Raw genomic sequence first — 25,456 nt, forward strand, 5'->3', positions numbered from 1 at the left:
GTGCTGCCTCAGAGAGCTGGGTTTTGAAAATGGGCTTGGTGGTGCTCAGTGGGATTTCTGCATCATCTGACAGCTGAACAAAGTTCCTTTGGCAGACAGAGCCCAGTTACAAGCCACTGTTTGATGTAGTCTCTGAATCCAAAAACATTAGAGCCAGAACACAATTGCATAAAGAAACAGACTAAGTAGCAAAGCTAAAACAAGTAATTGAATGAAATACTGCATATGGAAAAACCACACACCAACCCACTGAAGGTGGGTGAAAAACTGGCTGTGTCAGGTTGTTGTAAATGTGTGCGCATGTGGTGGAGGGTGAAGAATTTTGATCTCGTTTCAGCATAAAAGCAAGAAGTGTGTGACTGCACTGTGTTGTGACATGGGAAAACTGTGTTGTTTTCTCTCTCTCTTTCTCAACTGGGAACGTGTTGCTTTGGACATGGCCGGAAGCAATTTAGAACCATATTAATTCTCACTCTGTCAGAGCAACAAATACACAAATACACACAGATGCATTTCAACAAAAAAATACACCTGTTCAACTGCTTGGTGAAGCAGTACATCTCTCTCTCTCTCTCATAGGCTGAGGACTAGGGAGTGTCAGAACTGCTATCCGGGATGACACAACGAACATCCACGAGTACATCAGCTTAGTGAATACCTCAGGAAAGAGAAATCCAAGAAAGATCCATAGAGGCTGGGGTCCAGGCAAGACCCCAGGTGCAGACTGTGTAAAGATGCCCCTGAGACAATTTAGCACATAACAGCAGGGTGCAAGATGCTAGTTGGCAGGGCATACATGGTACGCCATAACCAAGTGGCCAGCATAGTATACAGGAACATTTGTGCCGAGTATGGCCTGGAAGTCCCGAGGTCAAAATGAGAGACGCCCCCAAGGGTGGTTGAAAATGACCTAGCTAAGATCGTGTGGGACTTCCAGATAGAGACGGACAAATGGTGGTGGCTAACCAACCGGACATAATGGTGGTAGACAAGCAGAGAAAGACTGTAGTGATAAACGTAGCGATACTGAATGACAGCAACATCAGGGTCAAGGCGCACAAGAAGCTGGATAAATATCAAGGGCTCAGAGAAGAACTAGAGAAGATGTGGAGGGTGAAGGTAACAGTGGTCCCCGTGGTAATCGGATCGCTTGGTGCATTGACGACCAAGCTAGGCGAGTGGCTCCAGCAGATCTGGGAACAGCACCTGAGATGGGAGCTTGAGGGTCCCAGAGGCCTAGGTACCACTACTTATATAGATAGATAGATATGTACATCTGATGTGTTATGATCAGATCATTGCCCTCTGCATAACCCAAGTGCTTCAGGTCATGAACTGATGGCTGGACATCTTCCTTCAGAATTTTCTGGTAGTGAGCAGAACTCATGGTTCCATCAACTATAGCAAGTCATCCAATTCCTGAAGCACACTACCACCACCATGTTTCACTGTTGGTATAATGTACTTTTTATGAAATACTGTGTTAATTTGACAGATTTAATGACATGCTAACCTTCCAAAAAGTACAACTTGCGTCTCATCAGTCCACAAACGATTTCACCAAAAGTCTTGGTGACCATCAAGACGTGTTGTGTTCTTTTTGTTCTGCAGTAGTTTTCACCTTGAGACTCTGCTATTGATGCCAGTTTTGCTTCAGTTGTTGTTCGGGGGTCTTTTGTGACTTCCTGGATGAATCACCGATGCACTCTTTGAGTAATTTTGGTAGACTGACCTCGCCTGGGAAAGTTCACCACAGTTCCAAGTTTTCTCCATTTGTTAATAATGGCTCTCACCATAGTTTGTTGGAGCCTCAAAGCCTTAGAAATGACTTTATAACCCTTTCTAGACTGATAGATATCAGTGACTTTCTTTGTCAGTTGTTTCTTTAGAGGCATGATGCGTTACTTTTTGAGATCTTCTCACAGCAGCATATTTTCTCTCTTCAAATGTGCCTTACAAAAATGCACTGCATTTCTGTCTTGTTCTTTAGTTTATACATCTTTGTCGGAGCCTACTCTGACAACCAAGTGCATTTGATGTTTATCATCTATCTGACTGTTGTGTATAACTCTTTAGTTTATGAGTGCAGTCTGACTTAGTGACTTTTTTGTTATTTGTTTGCTTTTTGACACATTTTGTTAACATAAAAGGATGCTAAAGTTCAGTGAACTTAGATTTTATATACACATACAAATTTATACTCATTAGACTTTAGGGAAGTAACATGCTAGTCAATGCAGTTAGTCCAGTTCTTTACATAATTGTATTTCACTGAGGACAGAGTTAAGAGCCATGCCATCTAAAAGGGAAGAACTGCCAGTGCCACATAGAGGTTTCATCTCTGATATAGCTACCCACCTGGAATACTTCATCAATATCCTGTGTTTACAGAAAAAAAAAGGTATATACAACATAATCAAAATAAGAAGTTCAAAGTTCTATGTTTGCACTCTTTCAAAGTTCAAAATGTTGTGCGTGTTTAGCATGTTCAAAAGACTAGATAAGTCAAAAGAGTGTGGGGTGAAACTAAAAGCAAATCATCAAATCCTGAATTAAAACTCTAGTCATTAAAGCAAAATGCATCTGCAGAGAAGACCACCGAAATTAAAAAGAGTCTGGCTGAGGGAATTATGAAAGTCTCTGTGGTTTACGAAAATACATCCAACGCTTAAACTAAAGTGCCCGTGTGGTTCAAAACATGCCAGATACTGAAAGTACAATGAACTTTGGACAGTTCAACGATATGCAATATGGAAAAAGCAGCCATTAAGGCCAATCATTGGCAATGTCCTCTATCCAGCCAACAATAACAAGCTTGGCTGTTTCAAGCAACAACAAAAAATAAGCAGAGAAAGAGCAAGCTGTCTCAGACTTGAAAGTTACATGCATTTATATAAATGGGGTTAGCAACGTGGAATTAAAGATTTTAATATGTAATGGCAGGCTTGTGTTCTTAATGCCTTGAGCTATTGTACCTCCATCATATTATATGGAGAAATACAAAGAGTTTTCTAAGTTCATCCATTCTGCTGAGTAAATCATCCCTCCAACCAAACAATCAGCCCTAAAGCTAAAAAACATGGACAAGTCATGCTAATAATTCAGAATATTTACACAAATAAACTTTGCATCATACAAAAGCATACTTCAAGGAGCTATAACCTAGTGTGACACCCACGGTCCTCTTGTCACATGCCCCACTGAACATGATGACGCTCCCCTTTTTGTTTACCCAAGCTGCAGTTAGTACAAGCTCCTTTAAAATCTTTGTTTGAACAAAGTGGATCTTTTCTTGATACTGTGGAGTAAACTCAGACTGCACAAGCCTTCACGAGGCTACTGTCATTACGGGTTTAAGTGTGAAGGAAACAGGACATTTCCTCTGTTCCTCAGATCATTACTGTGGATATTAAAATACTAAGGAAGAGACACAACAAATACGAAAATTTAAATTAATAAACTCCATGTCCGCTTGTGACCCTTTCAAACTGAGACAACCTCCATCTGCTAGAATTCCCGGTCCATTGTGGACGTGAAATCATGTCTTGCTGTTTCCACTCTGGGGTGTAAGTGTTTCCGCCAACCCCTATCTCAATGCTTTCCGAGATGCCCATCAACATTATCGCTGCGGCAGGCCAATTAGTTATCATCTGCCTTGTTTTCTCGGACTCAAACAGTGGGACGTCATCTGATTCAATAAATGATTTTAATAATGGGCCTGCAATCAAAGATGCTTCTAATTTTGAGACATATTTGAGCCCTCAAATCAAGTTCAGTCTGCTGACGATACACCATAACTGATAACCACTTCGTTATTAAAAGCTATTTATGAATTACAAAATAAATAATGATATTATGTGTATATTATTACCATATATACCATATATTATATTATATTATGTATGAGCATCACTGATAGCTAGAAAGTCTGATTCTTATATAACATTTTTTTAATAGATTTTCTTATTGACAATATGAAAAACACTCATGACGCAAGATTTAAAAATATTGTCAACCAGGTAAAAAAAAAAGTACACAGACACACATCAAGACAGCTTCTTTGTTAGAGCATGCCATCACTGTCCTCTGGTATGACTGCTAACTGCACGCTGAGGAAAAAAGTGGGAAAAGGAATATCCACACTTCAAAGAGTTTTCCACATATCTGCGTGATCCTCGGTCCACAGTTCACTTTTACGTCTGACACTAAGTGAAAAATTATCACACAGAATCCTGAGATATGGCTGCAAATGTGATTTGCGACGGCACTGTGATCTTAAATGTTGACCATCAAATTTTAATCAGTTCATCCTCGAGTCTAAGTGAAGCATTTGCTCCAGTTGTAATGAAATTCCATCCTGGAAACTGTAGGATATCACATTTATGAGAATGGAGTGAGGTGAAGTCAAAGTGACCTTGAGCTTTACACTATAAGATCTAATCTTGATTACTAACCTAATTTAAACTAATTCAATCTCTTAACTCCAAGCATAAGCACAAATACTTGCTATTAAACAAATAAATAATGAATATCAAATACTAAAAAAATAAATATTTAAGCCACTTCTCAAAAAGACTCTTCATGGGTTGCGTTAGGACCAAAAAAAAAAAAAAATCACAGTGACCTTTTGACCTTTGATCACCCTTGAATCAAGCCAAATGTTTGTTCCAAATTTAAAGAAACTCACTCCTGATGTTTAAAACACACCAGGCTCATGACAATGTGACAGAGATATGTATATATAATGATACAACACAGTGGTGAGAAAAACTGAAAAATTTAAAGAAAAATAAAAGGGATTAAAAAATGTAAAGGCTTATGATGTGTAAATGACATTCTTTTTGTTTTTAAATTTAAAAAATGCAGGGGAAAGAAATCCACATTTGTGCTCCACATTGCTTCATGTCACCCCTCAAACATCCACCAGATGTCCTCAGTCTGTCTTCCTGGTTATGACCACATGACAATCACACCCACCTCACCTGTTCCCAATTAACCAATCAATGCTTGCACCTGCCTCTTGGCTCTGTATGCTTATCACCTGCAACAATGAAATGCAGAGATAAATACTAGCAGAAACATTGCATAGAAAAAGATCTATTGATCGACTCGTGATCTGCTCTACAGAATTATTTAGCAAATCGCAATTATTTCTAGAAGATGGCAGTAATGCAATTCCCCGGTTGCCAGAGGCTGTAAAACTTTAAAGAAGAAAATAAGTTGTGCTTTGTCAAATTTTCATTTTTACCCATATCATTCTGGCTTCTGCTTTTTCCGCACTTGTTGCTAATATACATTTGTCTGTTTTCTATCTATCCTACATTTTGAAATAATCCTCTCAATTGTTTCTGTCTATACTTTGAATTAGGCAATAAATTCGAGAAACTTGTGGAAACTGCTAGTTTGGCTAGGAATGCTGAGGTCGTACGCCGATGTAAACCCTTTCCCATCCTTTCTCGTCTCGTTCTCACACTGTATACTTGGCTCTATATCCTCAGCCTGGATTGTCAAGCGGGCATAATTAAAAATTAAAAAACACTCTTTATCTTTTTGTTCAGACTCTGTTTTCTGAATAAGTGAACAAGAAAGTTCCGTTAGCCAATGTGCAATTAACTCAGAAAAGGAAGGAGGTGAGTCAGAAGTTTAAAACTTGGCTCGTGTGAAGCCTATAAGACACAGTCACAGCTCATTGTCTTTGAACTTTTAGGACAGAACAATGACACGGCTAGAAGCAATTCCAGAGAAGTGCAAAGGAAGACAAGTGAGCCTTCAGAGGGAATATCTATGTTAGCTTAATGCTAATATTATGTGGGAAACAATTGCATCTGCATTCACAATGGACACAGACAGCAATAACTGTCAGCGACAAAGAATTTCTGGTGGTTTGAGCACATGAAGAACGCCATAATCATCTTGACTCACAGGCCGACCTTTGTTGCTGGCAAGCAAGCAACAAGTATACCATATATACACGTATGCTCCTGTGGCATCTATGATATAATGAAGGACATACATGGTGACTAGTGCATTTAAGTCTCATTGAAGATATTTAGAAATTCTTTGATGAAATTATATATCTTTTCTTTTCCTCCCTCTCCATCTATATAGCACAGATATATAAGCAAACATCTGTTTAAGAAAAGAAATAATATAAGATCCCATTTTCATCATTGCAAGCCTGAAATCAGACAACGTCAAGAGGCCGATTTCATTGCAGTCATTGAGGGAGGGAAGGAGTGTTTGTATGTGTGGGAGAGAGAGAGACAGTGAGAGAGAGAGAGAGAGCGAGAGAGAGAGAAAGAGAGAGAGAGAGAGCGCTAGAGATATGGGGGGTGGAGGGGGTTCATTAAAGCCCCTGGTTTAAGCCCAGCCCATTCTGGATATGTAAATGTCTGAGGCACAGAGAAAAACACAGCAAGAAAAAAGCAGTGAGGGAAGATGTGAGAGCGAAGAGGAGGAGGGGAGCAGCATGAACAAGTGAGAGAGCGATCAAGGGAAAGAGAGCAAGAGAGTGAGGGAAAGGGAGCGAGCACTCTGAATTGTGAGTGGCTTACGACACTCAGTGAACAGAAGGTGCTTCTGCATGCGCTGTCAGTGTACTGGTCTGCTGCAAGGGATTGCGCGCTCCTTTGCTTCCCACATTTACCGCCCCTGCCTGCCTACCAGCACCAGCCTTCAGCAGCCTCTTCCAGCTGGCTGAGAAGACACCCAGAGAGCAAGGGAGTAAACGAAACCTGCGAGCCACGGGGGATGCGAGCGGCTACCGAACCAATATGAGCCACTCAGATGACGAGGAATACTGTTACACAAGAAAACAGTGAACAGGGTTCATCTCTTTATATCCTGTTTTGTTTTTTTGTTTTTCCCTTGCGTCCGTCACTGAAATCATGATTAAGTGCTTGAATGGATCTAAACCTTACAAGTCAGTGATTTCTTCAAGCGATGGACGATAACACATTTTGACAGATCTTTTGAAACTTAAGCGGGAGGGAAAGGAGGAAAGAGCTGAAGACAGATTATTTTAAAAAAGAAAAAAAAAGATTCTTGCTTATTTTTTTCTTTCGCTGGTTGTCTCTTCTTCCCTCTGATCGTTGCAGCAGAGGACTGCGGAGGAGCAGGAGAGACAGAGCTCATGCAGACAGGGGTACTTGCACTTCCTACCATCTCGCTGAAAGCTACTTGGATTCATTCTCTTTCTGGCTCTTTCACTTGAAGAGAACTAAGACATTGTAAGCCTGCCAAGGATCTGGTGTCCACTGAAAAGAGAGAAGGGAGGGGGGGAGAATTTGTACCACAGTGGGGTCTTTTTTAGATTCGCACATAATTAGTGTTGGGGCACAAAGCGAGATGCTGAATGGAGATTGTCAGCTTTTGAATAGGGGTGAGTAGGAATTTTTTCGAATAAGATTGATCAGTGAGGACAGTTTGATTTTCCATCCCCTCTACTCTCCACCCACTGCTTGATATATAACGTAAGGAAAGAGACTTTATTTTTTTGGCATTTTTTGGGACTTGATAACAAAAATACTATCACTGTCTTCAGCTGACATACATAGAATGAGACAGCTTGTTGAACGAGATAGATATGATGCGATAAATATGATCTGATACGGGCAAAACCGATATCCAGAGTGGTTCAATGGACATTTTCTCCCTGACATCCCTGGATATTTATGCTAATGGATTTCCTTCTAATTGGACTGTACTTAAAGTGGCCACTGAAGAAGCCCCCTGGGTTGATACTGTGTTCATTGGGCATTTTTCTAAGAACAGTTCCCTTGGTAGAGGGGGTTTGTCCAAGGTTGTGCCGCTGCGACAGCAAGCTGCTGTACTGCGAGGGGCTCAACCTCACAGACATTCCCCGCAATCTGAGCAGTGCCATGGGCCTGTCCATGAGAGAGAACAACTTAACGGAGCTGCGTGAAGGCCAACTGGCTGGTCTGTCACAGCTCACCTGGCTCTATTTAGATCACAACAGCATTGACGTTGTAGAGGAGGGTGCATTTGACAAGCTGAGACGAGTCAAGGAGTTAGACCTGAGCAACAACCGGATTGAGAGTCTGCCAAATGGCACCTTTAGGCCCCTCCCAAACCTCCGTATCTTGGACCTCTCATACAACAGGCTGCAGGTACTAGAGCCTGACCTGTTCCACGGCCTTAGAAAGCTCACCAATTTGCATTTGCGCTACAATGCTCTCAAATTTGTGCCAGTGCGGATTTTTCAGGACTGCAGGAGCATGCAGTTTCTGGACTTGGGATACAACCAACTGCAGAGCCTGGCACGAAACTCCTTCGCTGGCCTCTTTAAGTTGACTGAGCTGCATCTTGAGCACAATGAGCTAGTTAAAGTCAACCTAGCCCACTTCCCACGCCTCATCTCTTTACGCACTCTGTACATGCACAACAATCGTGCCACTATTGTTGTAAACACACTAGACTGGACATGGCACTTTTTAGAGAAGATTGACCTGTCAGCAAACGAAATCGAGTACATCGAGCCACATGTTTTTGAGAGTACACCAAACCTCAAGGTACTGATGCTAGACTCTAATCGTTTGACCTCTGTGGACCAGCGCATTCTGGATTCGTGGTCATCTCTGGACAGCATTACCCTGGCAGGGAATGACTGGGAGTGCAGCCGCAATGTGTGTGCCTTGGCCTCTTGGCTGAGTGCCTTCCGAGGCCAGCATGACAATTCCCTGCTGTGTTCAAGCCCTGACACAGCACAGGGTGAGGATGTGTTGGATGCCGTCTATGCTTTTCAGCTATGTGAGGATCCCCCAGTAGAGGTGACCACAGCAGGCCTGTACGCCTCCACGAGGGATCTGGGCCCCATTACTCCCAACCCCTATGAGGGCGAGGGTAGTGAAGTGGTCACAAATTCTTTCACTGTCACAGTGGGCCATGATGACCTAGAGAGCACCATGCAGATCCACAAGGTGGTAACAGGCACCATGGCACTCATCTTCTCCTTTCTCATCATAGTGCTCATGCTATACGTGGCATGGAAGTGCTTTCCAGCTGGAATAAGGCAACTGAGGCAGTGCTTCAGCAGTCAGCGCCGTAAGCAGAAGCAAAAGCAAAGCATGCAGCAGATGGCTGCAATTTCTACACCAGAGTACTATGTTGACTATAAACCTAACCATATTGAGGGAGCTTTGGTAATCATCAATGAATATGGCTCTTGCACTTGCCAACAACAAGCTTCTCGGGAATGTGAAGTGTGACCCTGCTTTTGAGTAAGTCTTTACCTGTGATTATCTGGATATACAGTAAATTCCTTTTTGGATACACCGGGGAGGGGGACAGAAGGAATTATTCAATCTTCTGGACACTTTTTTTTTTACAAAGCATTTCACTGTGATGTGGAAGAAGTGTGCTTCATGTGGCTGACTATTTTGTGGTGGATTTACTGCTACTGCTATCTGCTGCTGATCTGAAGTCACATAATGGTCATGGGACTCTTGGACCTGTTCGTGTTCTATCGAAAAAGAGAGAGGAATACAGCGCTGAGGCTTTTCTCTCGAGGATGGATATTTGAGCTTTAATGTGTCTTTCTATTTCAGGACATTTAATTATTGTTTAAAAATAAACTGGGGACACAGGAGAGGAAAAAAAGAAACCATTTGTATTATGGTACACACAATATTTGAGCATTTAAAATATTAAAAACACATTTAAGTTTAATTAAAAATGTAAAAATAAAACTGTGTAAAATATGTTAAAGAAGAAGACGTGCAAGTGTGGACAAAAAAAAGATAATCTATTTCTTTTGTAAACTACAAAAAAGTGTTTAAATAAATGAATTGCTATTCACAGAAACTCATTTGTATATGAGAAGCCTGTCAGAGAGGATGAATGACGACAGACGCAGTCTTTGCGCTCGTGGACTGTAGAGCCATGACTCTGCAGTGCATCAAACAGCCCCCCCCCCCCTAAAAAAATAAGGCGAAAAACAAAAAAGAAGAAAAGGGGAAGAGGGATATCTGCATCTCATCTCCAGTGTAAAACCCACCATCTGAGTTTTGGACCTCTTCTCGGATTGAATCACATTTTGTTTTGCATTCATTGTGTTGACTTTCTATCAGTGTAGTTTCTTTCCCATTGCCTGTCTGTGAATAGATTAAAAACGATCTATTTCATCCTTTATCAGTAATCATATTTTCATTTAGTGATATCATAATATTTGTGCTCCATCCAAGTGAAGAAAGCAGAGTATAAAAGAGCTAAAGCTATGCCTCTCGTTGCTTCTCACCTTTTGGCTGTCGCAGAGGAGCGTTGCCTCCTCTTACTGAATCAAGCACACCAAAGCCAACAATCATTCAGACCATCCATAGTAAAATCAAAAATACTGTTCAAATAATATCCAAACCACCGAAGGAATTATTCACCAGCTTCAAGAAGATTTGCACATATTGGTCACTTTGTTTTGTTTTTTTTTGTTTTTCTTTTCATGTGATGTAAAATGTGTGTTGAATACAAGGCCATTTCCAGGTGCGTGTATATATCCTTCTCCCTTTGGTGTTTATTGTGTACATTAGCGCACTGACAGATGTTGTGTTTCCTGGGTCCTTTGACATGAACAGTATGTTATGTGAGAGAGAGATGGAGGATCACAACGACTGCAGAAAGAGGGAACAGACTGCTGTCTAGTGTGCACATTCTCATACCGTGGCAGCATTATACCAATTGTGCACCATGTTCTGAAAAATTTCACAACGGGGGCAACATCAATATACTGATTTTACAGCAGCTTTTTCTGAGAAAAAAAAAGAGAAGAAGACAAAAAGATCAATTTGCATTATTTTTTGTGTTATTTTGCGATAAATAAGATAATGTTTACAACTTGTAAGTCATCAGGAATAAAAATGTTTTAAGAACTCACTGACAATCATTACACAATAAGTTTACATTCTTTAAATCTTTAATTCGATAACATTGTGAGATGGTGTTTGGCTGTTCTTCTTTTTAATCATTTGCAATAAGTGGTACAAAATGAGATGCTTTGGTGTATTTTAAATTGTTATAACTTGTTGAGGTTGATAAAGGCCTGGGAGTAAACCCAGCCTGAGAAGAAGTATAGAGGATTTAAGGTCCCTTAAGCAATAAAGTGTCTGGAAAAAACAGAGAGGGGGGAGGGGATTTTTGCAGAGAGTAAGGATTAAATTTAATTGAAGTGTGCCACTATTTACTGGGTCTAAATGAAATATTTTGAAGGGAAAATTCGAGTGGCTAAAAAAGAAAATTAGAAACTATATTGTTATATTGAAACATTTCATCGATCTATTTAATTGTGTTAATTCTTACAAACTCGAGATCCCCAAAATGCTAGCCAGAATGCCAGTGAGCCACAGAATATGTAATACCGAAGCTCCTTCGTTTCCTCCCACAGCTCATAGGATTTCTCCCAGGCCCAAAGAAATCCCATCACATAGAAATCATTCTAATTATTATGAAGGACAAGGTGGGAATTCAGTGATTTTTTTCTAAAATGAATGAACTGTCCCATTCTATACATAATGCAAGCAGCAGTAAACATACATAAACATAAAATTGTATAACTTGGTCATTAATCGATTTTCAAACTAGACCCTTTTTGTTCTCTTCAGATATATACGTCCCAAAATTAAGATTAGTTTAAATCTTAAAGTTATCTCAATAAACACTGTATGAATCATTAACATCAAACCAGTGTCTGAGGAAATGTCTCGCAGTGGGTGAAAAATAATAATTTAGTCTGAGCACTTGGCAAAAGTGAAATGGTTTGGTCATAATGAAATGCAACGACCACAGCGGCCCTCAGTGTTCAACTTAAATCCCAGAGGGTCTCTCCAGCTGTCAGTGAAAGGAAAACAAATACCTGTACTTGTTACCAGAGGCCTCAGGCTACAATTAAAGTTTTTATGCGAGTATTCTGGGAGATGAATAAAATGATATAAATAGAAATTATGTTTTTATTTTTGACTATTGATAGCGTGGCATGGAATTTCAGCAGAGCACAGATTCAGTACTGGATTTATTTCACTTTTATGTAGTTGATCCAGTAAAAGAAAAAACCAAAGTGTAGCCATGACGCTTGAAGTTCAAGCCTTGGGAACAACTTAGTAATTTAGCAGTTCTGAAAATGTGTTTTAGGGACTGGCAATGGCTTAAAGTTGCCATGCGAAATTTACGATCTGGTTCCTTTTTATTGTAGCAAGCGCACCCTGATTCAAAACTCGGTACAGCTGGAAATCATGACCTGTCAAATGACATGAATGCAAATGACTATGTAAGGACATCTTGATAGGGACAGAAATTTATTTTATTCTCTTCATCTTCATATCCTGTCCAGAATTCCCCTTACCTTCAGGTACTTCACAGCCCCTTAAACAGGCAACTGCAGGGTAAATTGAGGTTGTGAAGCTTCATTTATATAAATATTGGATGATGCTTGGCATGGAGGCCAGTACTAGCACCACTATTGATTTCATTTAACTACTTTTTTAACCAAGCAACCAGGGCAAATGGTGATGGAGAATGGATATGATTATTTCTATACCTTTGAGTCCTCAGGACTGAAGTTTAACTACTTTAGACTTCTTTTTATTCCTCCTCACCTTTACCTTAATCCTCTCCCTACCTCTCTCTGTTGTGTCTGTAAGACATCAATTCATCTAACTGACAAGAGATCAAATCTCTGCTTGACCCAAGCCTGAGGTGATAATTCTCTGAAGGGAGATATGTGCTCTCAGACAGCATCCATTATGAGTGCCTTGATTGATGATGCTCGGTAAAAATCAATACAGATGAGTGGTAACCAAAATGATCACAGTGATAACAAATGTATTCATCTCGTCCTCACATTTTGAGGCGTAAACTGATGGTTAGAGATGATATGTTTTATTTACATGGAAATCCATAACTGCAATAATCCATAATCAGATCACTGTTCAGTCAGAGGAAAAGGGTGAGATTGTTGTTTTACTTAAGAGCAGCCGGGGAGGAGAGCATAAGATTGCAGAGCTGCCGCTGCTGCTGTTTGGCAGCTAGAGGATATATGGTAGCTGCCTGTCCAGATCACAAGCTGAAGCTATTGTCTTGTAGCTCGTGTGTGCAAATTCAAGCATATGCTGCCTGCATAACAGACTTGGAAACTATTTGGGTGTCTAGGGATATGTTGTAGACCAACAACACGACTGGTGCTTGGACAGAAAGCCACAAAGGGATGAAGAGCAAAGGTCAAAACAATGAAAAAGGAAATTCTGACATGGTTTGCAAAAAGTGGGACACTAGGTGCATAAGGCCAGGGTAAGAACTAAAGGTCAAATACTAACAATACAGAGACCCTGCGGACTCAAATTCTACACATTCTAGCCAGACTATACAGCGAGCATTCAGAAACATACTTCAGTATTATTAAAAGGGCAGCCCGACTTTTGGTATCACAAAAAACGACAGCTTAATAACACGTACCAATATGGCGTTTGCATAATGATGTCAGAGTTTCAGCACGTAGGGCCTGTGCAATGGTGTGAGTGTCAGTAACTAAACACTCCTACCGTGTTAGGCAAGACCACAGAGGGCCATAGAGGCACGAGAACATTCTAAAATGAATAAATTAACCTAGGTTCCTGTGAGGGGTATTGATCGGGCAGCATTCTGCCATCTCACTGGGACTGGGACTGTGCTGCATAATAAATGCTAAACACCCCCTCATAACTGGATGTAGAGCTAAATCATGGGTGGCAGCATGTACTGCAGTGGGCTGTAAGGAGCTGCTGATGACTAATGACAATGTGTGGGTGGCTTTGCACTGATTCTTTTATAACAGGTGGGTTATCAGGATCAATATTCTAATAATCATCAACATTATCTTAGAATCCAAATCCTCTGACACGCCATTTTCTCTCTCATTGTACATCCCCTTCTCTCCCTCCTTTTTAGTCCCAATGCCGCATGTGACTGGTGTAAGTGCGATTCTACAGCACTAAATTCACTTATAGCCACTATCAAAACCCCAGTGTTTATATAACCTGCGTGTACAAGCTGGGGATTAATTGAAAGAGGACAGTAAGAGGGGAATTTAACACACACACACACACACACACAGACATACACATAAATTATACAGAGAGATTACTCTGACAAATAATACATTTAGATGCAAAAGTAAAGGAAGCTTATAATTTAATTCCAGACCTTTCCTTATGAATGTGGCGCAAACTGTCAAAATAATAACTTTGCTAAAACAGACACGGGTCCAATAGGGCACAATAATTACATTCATTACTCAGGCTAACTCTCCAGGCAGCCTATAGCTCTCTCTGCCCACTGCTTCATTTACATGCACCACACTGTAGCAACACTGAATTAATAATAATGACTGAGGAGTCATTATTCTTACCTACATATGGAAGAGCTGTGGTACTCTGAAGGTAAAACTAGTTAGAGAATGGGGGCAAGGTTGACATTACTCTGACTTAGGGGGTGGGAGAGGCTTAGTATTATTATTATTATTATTATTGTTATTATTGTTGTTGTTGTTGTTGTTGTTATTAATAGTGCATTGTTTTAACGTTAACTTACATGCCATGGTATGGTTGGATTAGCGTATGCTAATGTTTTGTCTTGCATTTAACTTAAAACATCAGGGTCAGTCAGTGTGATAATACATGGCAACAGCTGGGCCTGCATCTGGGGCTCTATGTAACCTGCATGATGGCAGATGTGGGTCAGTGCCTAATATTCAGAGTATTACGGTGGCTGAACGACAAAGCTTTATCCAGGACCGAAAGCAGGATTTCCTATTCTTTTATCATAGTTATTTATACCTTTACAGATAGTTCAGATGATGAGATATTAAACAAATCCAATATAGGATATAATGCTCACACCTCACGTTGTCTATCATGCATTGTCTGGTATGCAATTTTAAACATAATGATTTTCCTGTTTCCATGTTAGTGGATATGGGCATTGTCCTATTAAATTAGATGTTTGGAGATATATCTAACACTTATCTTAAAGTAGAAATTAATAACAAAGCATAGTCTGATTCAGTGTAAAAAGAAAAAAAAATCTGCGGATGAAATCATATTTAAGGGATACATTTGAAGGTTATAGCAACAAATACCTTCTATTACAAATACTTGCCATGGAGGACATATTTGTTGCATCACTTGCCAGGGCGACTGTGACATCAGTAACAATGGAAGTATGAGACGGAAACACACAATGTCAATAAGGAACAAGGCCTGTCTCTATACTGTATCACACATAACTACCATAGAAAGCCACACTTGTGCTAACTCAAAAGTTGTAGTTTAGTTGAAACTGTGTGTAATTATTAGGAGACAAGGTTATTCTCGAAGCCTTCTATTGATTCAAAATGTCATTTTTCTCTGCTATTTGGTCTTTATTTCTTGAAGGCCTTTGAGAGCTTCCGTGATCTCGACAAGAGGACAGTGCACATTTCAAAACCAAAGGGGACTACCAGACCCTGGAATAAAACAAACGTTCATGCCTTGAGGTGTCTCCTATCAGTGGCTCCTAATCTGGAGCCCCAGATTCAAACTTTATGTATCCAAAGGAATGAAAACTGCTTCAATCTTCACTTACTTATAACTACAAAATGTCAATTTGATGTTTTCTCTTTGTTTTTTAAGACTATACATATGTCATCATTTAGTAATTTTGCCAAGGCGATCAAGGATTTGTGTGTCTAAACAAGTGAAACAAACAAAAACAATAAATTGCTCTTTTATAATGACTGCTAAATTGGAGTTGTAACCTTTAAATTTAAATAGCTAGAGAACAAATTAAAATATTAAAAAAGGCACAGGTTTGAATTTGATTCAAGCCACAGCGTCTGTTACGCTCCTCGAATACAGAATGGTATTCTGTTTATCTGGACTTAAATTTAAAGTCTTAAAATGTGCAGATTGTCTTAAATGTAAATGTCACCCTGGCTGTCATTTTAAAAAGGTCCCTGGCCTTTTCAACAGCTACAAATGAAGCTGCCTGGGTAAATGTTTAAATTTACCATGTTAGATGTGGGCGGAATCAGATATCGAAAGAATTCAAATGAGAAAACATTAGCAATAGTTAAATGCATAATGGGAACTGACTTTAAAGCAAGGCCCTTTTTTTGTTTTCTTAATTTATAACCACATACTTTTTGTTCCCTCCTCTCCAAGCAGTATATCATTAGCTCAGCATATTCACTCTTTATGCTAAATTATTAATCACAATAATTACATCTTTCATAATTTATAGGCAGATCACGAAAAATAAAAGTAAATCCCTAACAAAACTTTGATCAGGTTTTTCAGAGGCATAGTAAGCTCGTAAGAGCTTCCCTTTGAATATAAAGTTAACACCGGTTAGGGGAAGTAAAAATAGACAGCATTTATCATTTCCCATTTATCTGATCTGTGTCAGGATGAATAAATGCTTTTCTCCTACTCCCTTTGCCCCCTCTCTTTTCCCTATCTTCGAGGGAGATTGGCATCTCTCCAGTAGCCAATGAGATTGGCTGCATAAATGGAATTGCCCCATTCTCCAAGTGTCAGCTGAGAAAAAGGGAATGTGCTCACTGTTTACAAAACCATTGGACTAAAGATGCATCCCCAGTACTTAAGATGCAATTTTGGTAAACATTCTCAGTGTGACACTCGATGCATACAAGCGAGATCCAGCCCAGAGGCGTCGGTAGAAATACAAGAGATGGACTTACCTGTCATATTAAATGCAGGGCAGAAGACAAGTGGATCCAAAAAGGAAGCCATGAAAGAGAGAGAAAGAGACAGAGAGAACAACGTTAAAATATTTACGTCTGCATTGCAAACTCTGAAAGGGTCAGATGCAACATCCTTACACACTTAAAGGTAAAAATGCGCTCAGCACACTGAAGCTTCACTTCTTTCAAGACAGTCACCATAAGAGTGCAACACTCGGTAGTGGGATCAGACAGCCTATGGCAGAGTGAAACAGCATGTTTGCATTACTGCAGTACCACAGTTAAACTGATGGTGCGTTTAATGTCTAACTTGTGAAAACCATTGTACCTGACAGCAAGAAGAGGAGGAACAGAAAGACAAGATTTTATTGGACTTTGCTGACTATCGACTCTGATGGCCAGCAGCGACGCTGGGATCACATTCTGCCAACCAAGCAGCGCCCCACTACAAATCTGTGCATGTTTCTGTGCAGCCTAACTGCCTTAAAAACCGATGTCTGGGCTTGATCACAAAAGTGCCACTGGGTAGGCTTGTTAGCACTGTTACCTGCCACTAGAAGTATGTTTGAAGGTTTTTTTCTTAATGATTAGCATGACACATATGGCACATCCTTGAGAAACCACCTCTTTCAGGTGCCTCAGTGTGTTCAGCTGTTTCCGGGAGGTATATTTATATTGTTGTATGGCCGGAAAGGAAGCATACCTGCCTAAATGCTTGAATATAACTTCTTTAATTTCATTTTTTTAATCCTACAGTTTTTTAAATATTTAAATCTACTTATTTAAAATCATTACCTTTGATATAGATAGTGTCAAATCACAACAAAAATCATATCAGGACACTTTACTTCATAATGTCACAACAATACTACAGAAAAGTAGGGTTATGGGGGTGGGTGGGGGGATGAGGGTTGGAGCCATTTGTTTCAACTGGGTGGGGTAAAAGGAGTGTGTGTGTGTGTGTGTGTGTGTGTGTGTGTGTGTGTGTGTGTGTGTGTGTGTTTCTTGTGGGGGGGCACAGATGAGCACTGGCTGACTGAACCTGTAATAGTTGATTTGGTTGATAAATATATACAGATAAAGAACAGTATTAATATTATTTGCTCTTTTACAAAAAACGATGATGCAATGTGACATCAACCCCCTCCGTCACTTCAAAAAAGCATTTCAGCTGAACACCTCTACCACTGCTACAACTTTGCACAGTAAAAAGAAAAACAAACAAACGTGAGGCTGCCAGGAGCTAAATGAGCTTTCGAATATCTATGCGACGTATATCTTAAAATAAAGTGTGACACTGAAAACTGTTTCTGAATTACCAGTCATGAGATATTCTAGGAGTCTGCCCACAGTGTCAATCATCTTTGAATGTGTAAACTACACTGTGATGTTGCGCGCTAGTTTAATACACAGGCAATACAGTTCTAAGAATACAAACGTGTGACAGGCCATGTTTTTATTTAAAGTGGGGTTTTTTCATACTGTGTATAAATGTATAAATTCTGTGATCTATGTTCATCTCAATCATTTAATTTCAAACAAACTGTACAGTGTTGCATTTACTGTACCCAGGATGTTCTTTTAAGAGCTAAAATGACTACAAGCCTGCATTTATCAGCTTGTTTTCCTTTGTTGGTAAAATGCTTAGGGAATCAAAGAAATTTCATTTATGAGTTTACATCTAATAATTTTGCCACTTAGAGGACATCTGAAGAATGAATAAAGTGAAAAATACAGCGATTATCAGTCTACCTATGCTGGAAAGGAGTGCAGTTGTTACTCTGGTACTTCAGTTGTTTTATAGAGGAAAGCAATCTGTTTGAAAAGTGGATCAAAGAACTTTTGCAAAGTTCTTTGATCCACTTTTGAACAACTTGTGTTTACGATCAGAACGCTACAGCTAATGTTTAGTGACAAATTTATTAGTTTTCGTTACGGCATTGCAAATTCCATCTGACTCTAGTTTCGACAGCAAGTATGTTAAAGAAAACTGAAAATAATTCACACTGCATCATTAAACAGGAAGTAGGTATGAGTCAAACAGAAAAGTGCTTTTTTTGTTGTTTCAACATGAGAAAGCCCAGATGGCCAGACGAACTGTGGGAGTGTGGAGAAAGAGAGGAAATAGGTGCTGAAAACACAGAGAAACAGACAAAAAACAGAGTCTATTAACAAAGACAACAGGTAAAAGGAAATTGCGTTGAAAAAAAGGCAAATAAAATATACTGCAGTTTTGCCAATAATTATGAGAAAGCAGTTATCATGCACATTTAGATCGATGATTATAGTTCCCCTGTAAACAAAAACAGTGGAGGAGAAAGTGTTTTAAAATACAATAAGAAAAGTTGTTGCTTAACAATATTTGCTCTATAATGAATTTGAATACATTCCCTCCAAGTCAATTAGCTCCACGGTGGTGTGTTTTACGAATTTACAAGCAAAAGATCACCAGTTGAATCCCAGGAGAAGACAAATCCCTGTGGGCCCGGGTCAGTAAGGTCATCTGGCATAAAAAATTCAAAATGGCAAACTCAAATATGTGGAGCTACCTGCTGTGGTGATCCCGTGTAGAAGTGCAAGATCTTGTTTGCATCGATATTCCTCCCCAAGCGACTCTAAAACAACAACTTTAAATTACCCAGAGAAGTTTGCTTTCGTTGTGTTATGTCCAGCACCTCGTGCCACCTGTAACGCTTGTTGTGTGTGTACAAAATGTGTGATTTTCAATAGGTGAGACTTCATGGATTAGCTTAAGGTCATAGTTTAAAACCAATTCCCTCATTGTATGGCAAACACAGGGGTTTTAGGGTGTCTTTTACACAGATCTGCCTCATCTTTTAATGATTCTAACTAATCATAAACCATTAAGTGTCAGCTTCAACAGTATTAATTCAATCAGACTCATCATCAAAATGGTTGCTCCGAGCCCCCTGCTGCACGGCTTAGTGATAGTGTGCTGAGAATGAAATGACACATTAAAATGGGCTGGAGCATGCAATCCCCCAAAAAGGCATTTGCTGCGCTCCGCATGCACCAAGGACATGCTACAGTAAGGTCAGGATCACACACTGGCAGAATACTGAATAAGGCAGCCTTCTGGGCTGGGATTCCTGAATCCGGCTCATCGTCCCCTGCCCTATGGTAAAATGTCTGATCGCTCTAGATATGCAGTCCCCACAGGCCTTCTGAAAACTTCAGGCAGGCAACAAAAAGAGTGAAGCGCAAGTTACACACGGTGTATGTGTGTTACAGGTAAAAACAAAATCACCTACACAGTAATCAAAAACCTGATGGGAGATGTTTTATGTTCGTGAGAAATACTACACAGCTAAATATCCTTTACAGTGAAACATTAGATGCTCTGATCTTCTTTTATTATGAAGCTGCAGTTGAAGGCCCTCGAAGCATCTTGACTTTGTTGCTAGGCAACCTCAAAGTCAGCTGCTGTCCACTACTTTGCTGTTTAGTTAAAGTTGTTGCAACTGAAGTGGGGGAAAGAAGTCACGACGCTACAAATCAGACGCTATTATACTCTTCCCATTTAAACCACTGGCAGCGCTGCACAAGAAAACAGAAAAAAAAAAAACCTTCTCTGCACTAATTTGTTTAGGAACACGCTTTGGTGACACAGAAGATTATCTCAGTACACCCTGGAAAACTTGTCAACTTGGGGTGCTCAAGGGCATTTCTAGAAAACAGTCAGTGAGATGAGGGATAAAAGTGAGATGCCCTAGGAGCATAAGAGGCATATTAAATCCTTCAGATCCAGTGAAAACAAATACAAAAGGAAAGAATCGCTGCCAAAAAGACGTCCATAGTGATCGTCCGCTCTGCTCATAGCAGAGAGCAGAAAGCCTCTAATTAAAGCTTTATATTAATAAACACGCTTGGTGCTCACTTTGGTTGCAATTCAAATTTGGAATCTCTCCAGTAAACACAAACTACAGTTACTCGACCGCATTTGTTGGGATCATGAATTTAAAAAGGTAAACCGGCGTTAGTGTGGATGGCATGTTATTCTTCTGAGTCGGTCAAACGAGAGGAGAGAATGCATTTCCCAATTCTCGCTATTTTGTGAAATTTTACATGCACCTACCCTTCAGGCGAGTGTTGTATCCTTCTTCACTGAAAACATTTGGGACTAGTGTGTGGGAGTGGGAATGAGAGTTGTTGTTTTAAAGCTGGCACTAATGAAACCCATGGGCCTGAGATGACAATGGGAGGATGTTTGATGAGAAAGTATTTGGTCCGGTCTGTACTCTGTGTGTGGTGTTGCCTGTGCGTCCATATGTGCACAAAGGAGCGAGCGCGAGTAAATAAAAATAAATAAATAACAACAACAATGAAAAAGAGTTTTGCGACAAAATCTGTTTAAACCACCCATATGGCTTTTTTTTTTTTAAGTCTCATGCCTGCAAATAAAAATGAATATATTGCAATTGTTGTTGTTTTTTAAACTGAAAAAGAGCCTTCAAGCAGACATTTAACAACAGCTAAGCAGAACAAACCTAATACACAAACTCTGAAAATGAAATACTGTATACTCACAGCATATTCAGGGGAAATTCCAGAAATGTTAGCAATTTATTCAAAGATGAACCATGAAAAGTCATTTCAGAGACTGCACTTGCGTAACATTAAAATGGGTAATATAAAATTCCACTAGAGCTAAAAATGTCACGAGTTATGCTTTAACATTGAATCCAAATATGCAAACCGATATGCAAAGTTGAACCCAACCAGAAAATAACCGGGTAAAAGAAAACATTGCTGTGGCTGAATTTTCAGCTGAGCTACAAAATCTGCAGATGCAATAAAGGGAACAGAAATTAATGTACTTTTTTTTTTTTTTGGCATTGTTTAAGCAACTATTTCAGCTATTTAGTATAATTTTAGCACACACACAAATAGCAAACAAACAACAAAAATGTTTTATATTCAAATTCATCTGTGGCAGCAAAAACCATACGACCATAAACAGCCATATCACATACTGGCATTATTCCCAACTGTATAACTCATTATCTTGTGACCTTATTCCACATGATATTTGTAGCCTCTCAAAATCATTTGATTTCCTTAAATGTATATGTCAAGCAGCTAAAGCTTAGCTCTCTAAAGGTTAAAGTACACAGCCTGGAAACACCAAATAACCCCCTTTTAAGCAGCAATTTCTTAAATCCCAGCTTTCCTGGTACAAGGACACTTTTGCAGCTCTTAGGTATTTATAAAGGGAAGAGACTGGATGTTCAACACTATACTGTGCATCTTGCATGCTGATGTCTGAAAAGGGGTGCACCCACTGCAGCACAATTTTAGATTTGTTTTCCCCACGTTGGGGTACGGGTATAAAACTGCAGAATTTGTTTGTAACCCCTCAATATATCTTTCTCACAAAGAGACCAACGGAGATATTCTGCTGTGTTACTCCTGTCCTCGTATAAGTGTGTCATTTATGCATTTTAACTTATGTTACTTAATTTGATGCCTTTTGTCAGTGCTTAATGAAATGCTTTCATCCTACCGACTTAATCGTCTCCTTACTTTCATCTAAAATTCTTATAAAACTGACATACTATTCAGTAAGTAGTTTATAGTATATTTCACCTTGTTACTGTTGCTGTTTCATTAAAACTGCAGATTTGGCAGTGTGAGTAAAGTAATTTGCTATCACATTACAATTTGTAAGCAAAAAGAAAAGCTGAAAAAAATAGACAGAACTCTTTAAATAAAATATTACTGAATCAGATATTAAATTGTTTTTTCTTGTAAACTAGAAGGCAATGAAATCAAATAGATTGTGAAATAGTTTAATTGTAACCTTGACATCTGATGAAAGGAACAACAGAGACTGAAAGCAGGTTAAAGGTTTGGAGAACACAGTGTGAACAATGCCAAAATCCAATGCAACCAGATGGTCCCTGGAACAAGCATCGCCTAGAGCAAGCTACCTCCCCCATCACAATTTACTGTATATTCAAGCATGGGCCTACATCCACATACTCCATGCTTTAAATATTTTTTTAAGAATGACAGTAAGATACCACAGTCGGTTTTGAAAAACTGTTTATGCTGATTTATCTCAATATGTAGGTAAAAAAAAAAAGAATATATTTCATAGCAACAGATACCGTGCCATTCTTCTATTATTTCTTTTTTAGATAAAAGGGATGCACATTGAGCTGTTCTTTTAGATAAAATCTTGTTGCTTTAATTGTTTTTTTCTCCTCTCTTTCTTTAAGCATTTATGCATCCACTCAGTCTCCATCTCTGAAAAAGCCTGTCTTTGCAGCACCTTTTAGAGTGAAAGGTGAGGATGCTGAGAAAGGAAAAGACATATCTAACTATCCTGAACAAATGGTTTTTATTTCCTTGGACGAAGCAAAGCACAAAGTAATCAGTGAGCAACCTCTCTTGCCCCTCTTTCACGAGCCCACGCACCAACACATCCCACACTCACAGATATACTGAGAAGAGAATATAGGCTTGTTATTGGCCACAGTATAGGAGACTCAATCAATCAATCATGAATTAATGGCTAGGCCACGCACTCCTGCAGTCACGCACCCGTGCAGATACAGCTTACAGACACACATGACACAGAATCAAATCACAAAAGCAATTTCATTAAACCCAGTTGTAATTCAATAGCTATAATCGTTTACTAAATGCTTGCTGAAAAAAACTAATATGGTGTGCTACAAATCCTATTATTCTACACTATGTAGCATAAAAAGACTGATAAGTACGATGTCTGGACATTAAACCGAAACAACAAAATCATCTTAGAGTCACAAAATGAGCTTAAAGTATTTTTGGGGTTTTGGGAGCCTTTTAAAGCATGATGCTTCTTTGTTCATTAAACAAGGAAACAACTAGAGAGCCATGTGACAGATAAGCTTTATGGAAAATACTGGCATGCAAGTTTTTGGTCCATAACAGCCATAAGGATCTCTGTAGGGGGCGGTGAGAAGGGATATGCTCTCCAGTCATTGTTGTTTGAGAGGCCACTGAGCCTCTTGATCCCTGGGTAATCTCCAGCTATCCGTCTGAGTTATCACCTCTCTTGATTTAGGTCACCCTGGCGGCTTTCGGTTTTTAGGTTGTCCACCATCCCCCCACAGAGCACATGCACACAAAATCCCACATGCAATGAGACAAGAAGATAAACAGGCATACAGATGCCATGAAACGCATTTAAGCATATACACTAAACAGCAATTTCTCAGAAACAAATGCTTCACACAAAGCACAAATTCTCTCACGCAGCAGTAAAAAGTATTTTGTTTTTGTCACTACATGTTTAACCTGTAGTGCAAAATTTGCATTTTCATGAAGTAGCGGCCCTCACTAAGACTTATAATGACTTACAATTTCTTTATACAGATATCAGGTTACTTTATATATTGATGGCATGTGTGCCTCTAAAATGATTTGCACTACAGTAAATAAGAAATTACTGTTTTCTTATCTTATCTGTTTTCTTATGTCTTCTTTTTTTCTTTGATGAACCGGAGATTCTGAGAAATCTATAAAAGTGGTTCAAACATATCTTTATATATCCATGCAACAGCCTGTAGTTTGAACAATATGTTTTTACTCCTTATTCAGCCATGACTAGACTGAAAGAAAAGAAAAAATAAGAAAAGGCTATAAATTTTTTTAGATTCACTTTGCAGCACAGTGCTGATTCAACATGACATCATTAAACTGTCTATTCAGTATCCAAGTAACGCTCAGACCAGACCATAGCTCACCCCAATCCCCCAACCCCACCCAAAACTACAGGGCATTCTTTCTCCATATTATTGCCCCGTAGCTAACAGTACTGTGCTCTGTGACTAACAGGTCACTCCTTGGCCCTTGAGGGAGACTAATATCCTGTCCTCTTTTGTTGTAATGAAAAACACAGGCCAGGGAGAAAGGATGAGAAAGCCTGGCTGCACACGAGCATGGCCTTGGTTTGGTACCAACGCATATTTGCCATTTAATGTCAAGCAGAGATGTTGTTGATAACATGAACGCCTGTGGCAAAATACACTGCTCTAATTTAGCATGTAAGGTAGAGCATAGGAGTGCTAATGCTCACTGAAAATAGTGTTTAATGTGTAGATTGAATAGATCTGTATGCATACCAAAAATGCTTTTTTTGCCACTAGTCTTTACAATAGCACTGTGCCACTTACACGTAGAGGACCTACTCGACAATGGAAATGCATGCCGTGAAGCTCCTTGTGAACAGCTTTTATGCAGATGTTAATGCCTAGCAATGATAGTTGTGGTTGGTTTGTGGTTGATTTACAAAGTTGTGCAGTTTTCTAGGGATACGATTATTTAAGAAATAAAATGCCTGATCAGAAAGGGTTTTTAATTCTATAAACACAGAAGCTTTTCCACAGAGCATTTGTTTAACAATCCCCCCACCCTGGAAAAAAACAACAAAAAAACCCAGTACTTAGCAGATTTCAAGTGCGTTCTATAGCGCTCTTATTTCCATGCATTTGAGTACAGCTTTTGAGATCATCATGAAAACCACGCTGTCTGTGGTCCAAAAATATAACAGTTTAAAGTAAAACTGTAATTAAATTTTTATCAAGGGAAAAATATCTTTTTTTAAAGTTTATCAATGTAAACTATCAAATAAATAAGAATTCCTGTGCCTGACGTCCATCGGAGGCCTGATTATTTTCAATGACAGGGCCTTAAGTCAGCATGCCATCGCTCCATTCTTAAGCA

General features: G+C 39.4%; 2 protein-coding genes across 2 annotated transcripts in view; one reads left to right on the top strand and one right to left on the bottom strand.

Moving 5' to 3' along the window:
- Positions 1-25,456, bottom strand: part of ctnna2 (catenin (cadherin-associated protein), alpha 2) — a 336,749-nt gene that overhangs the window by 133,150 nt on the left and 178,143 nt on the right. The gene's annotated exons all lie outside the window — the stretch shown is intronic.
- lrrtm1 (leucine rich repeat transmembrane neuronal 1) lies at positions 6,422-10,880 on the top strand. Its single transcript, XM_085276808.1, has one exon. It carries the CDS (start codon positions 7,674-7,676, stop codon positions 9,225-9,227), a length of 1,554 nt encoding a protein of 517 aa, XP_085132934.1. The 5' UTR covers positions 6,422-7,673; the 3' UTR covers positions 9,228-10,880.

This window comes from Mchenga conophoros, linkage group LG6, assembly GCF_057382185.1.
Source record: "Mchenga conophoros isolate Kocher_MC1m ecotype Shallow Benthic linkage group LG6, M_conophoros_male_GT1.1, whole genome shotgun sequence".
NCBI classification, from domain to species: Eukaryota; Metazoa; Chordata; class Actinopteri; order Cichliformes; family Cichlidae; genus Mchenga; species Mchenga conophoros.

Coding starts and splice junctions, on each gene's coding strand:
- lrrtm1 (XM_085276808.1), top strand. CDS start 7,674: ATGCTAATGGATTTCCTTCTAATTGGACTGTACTTAAAGTGGCCACTG.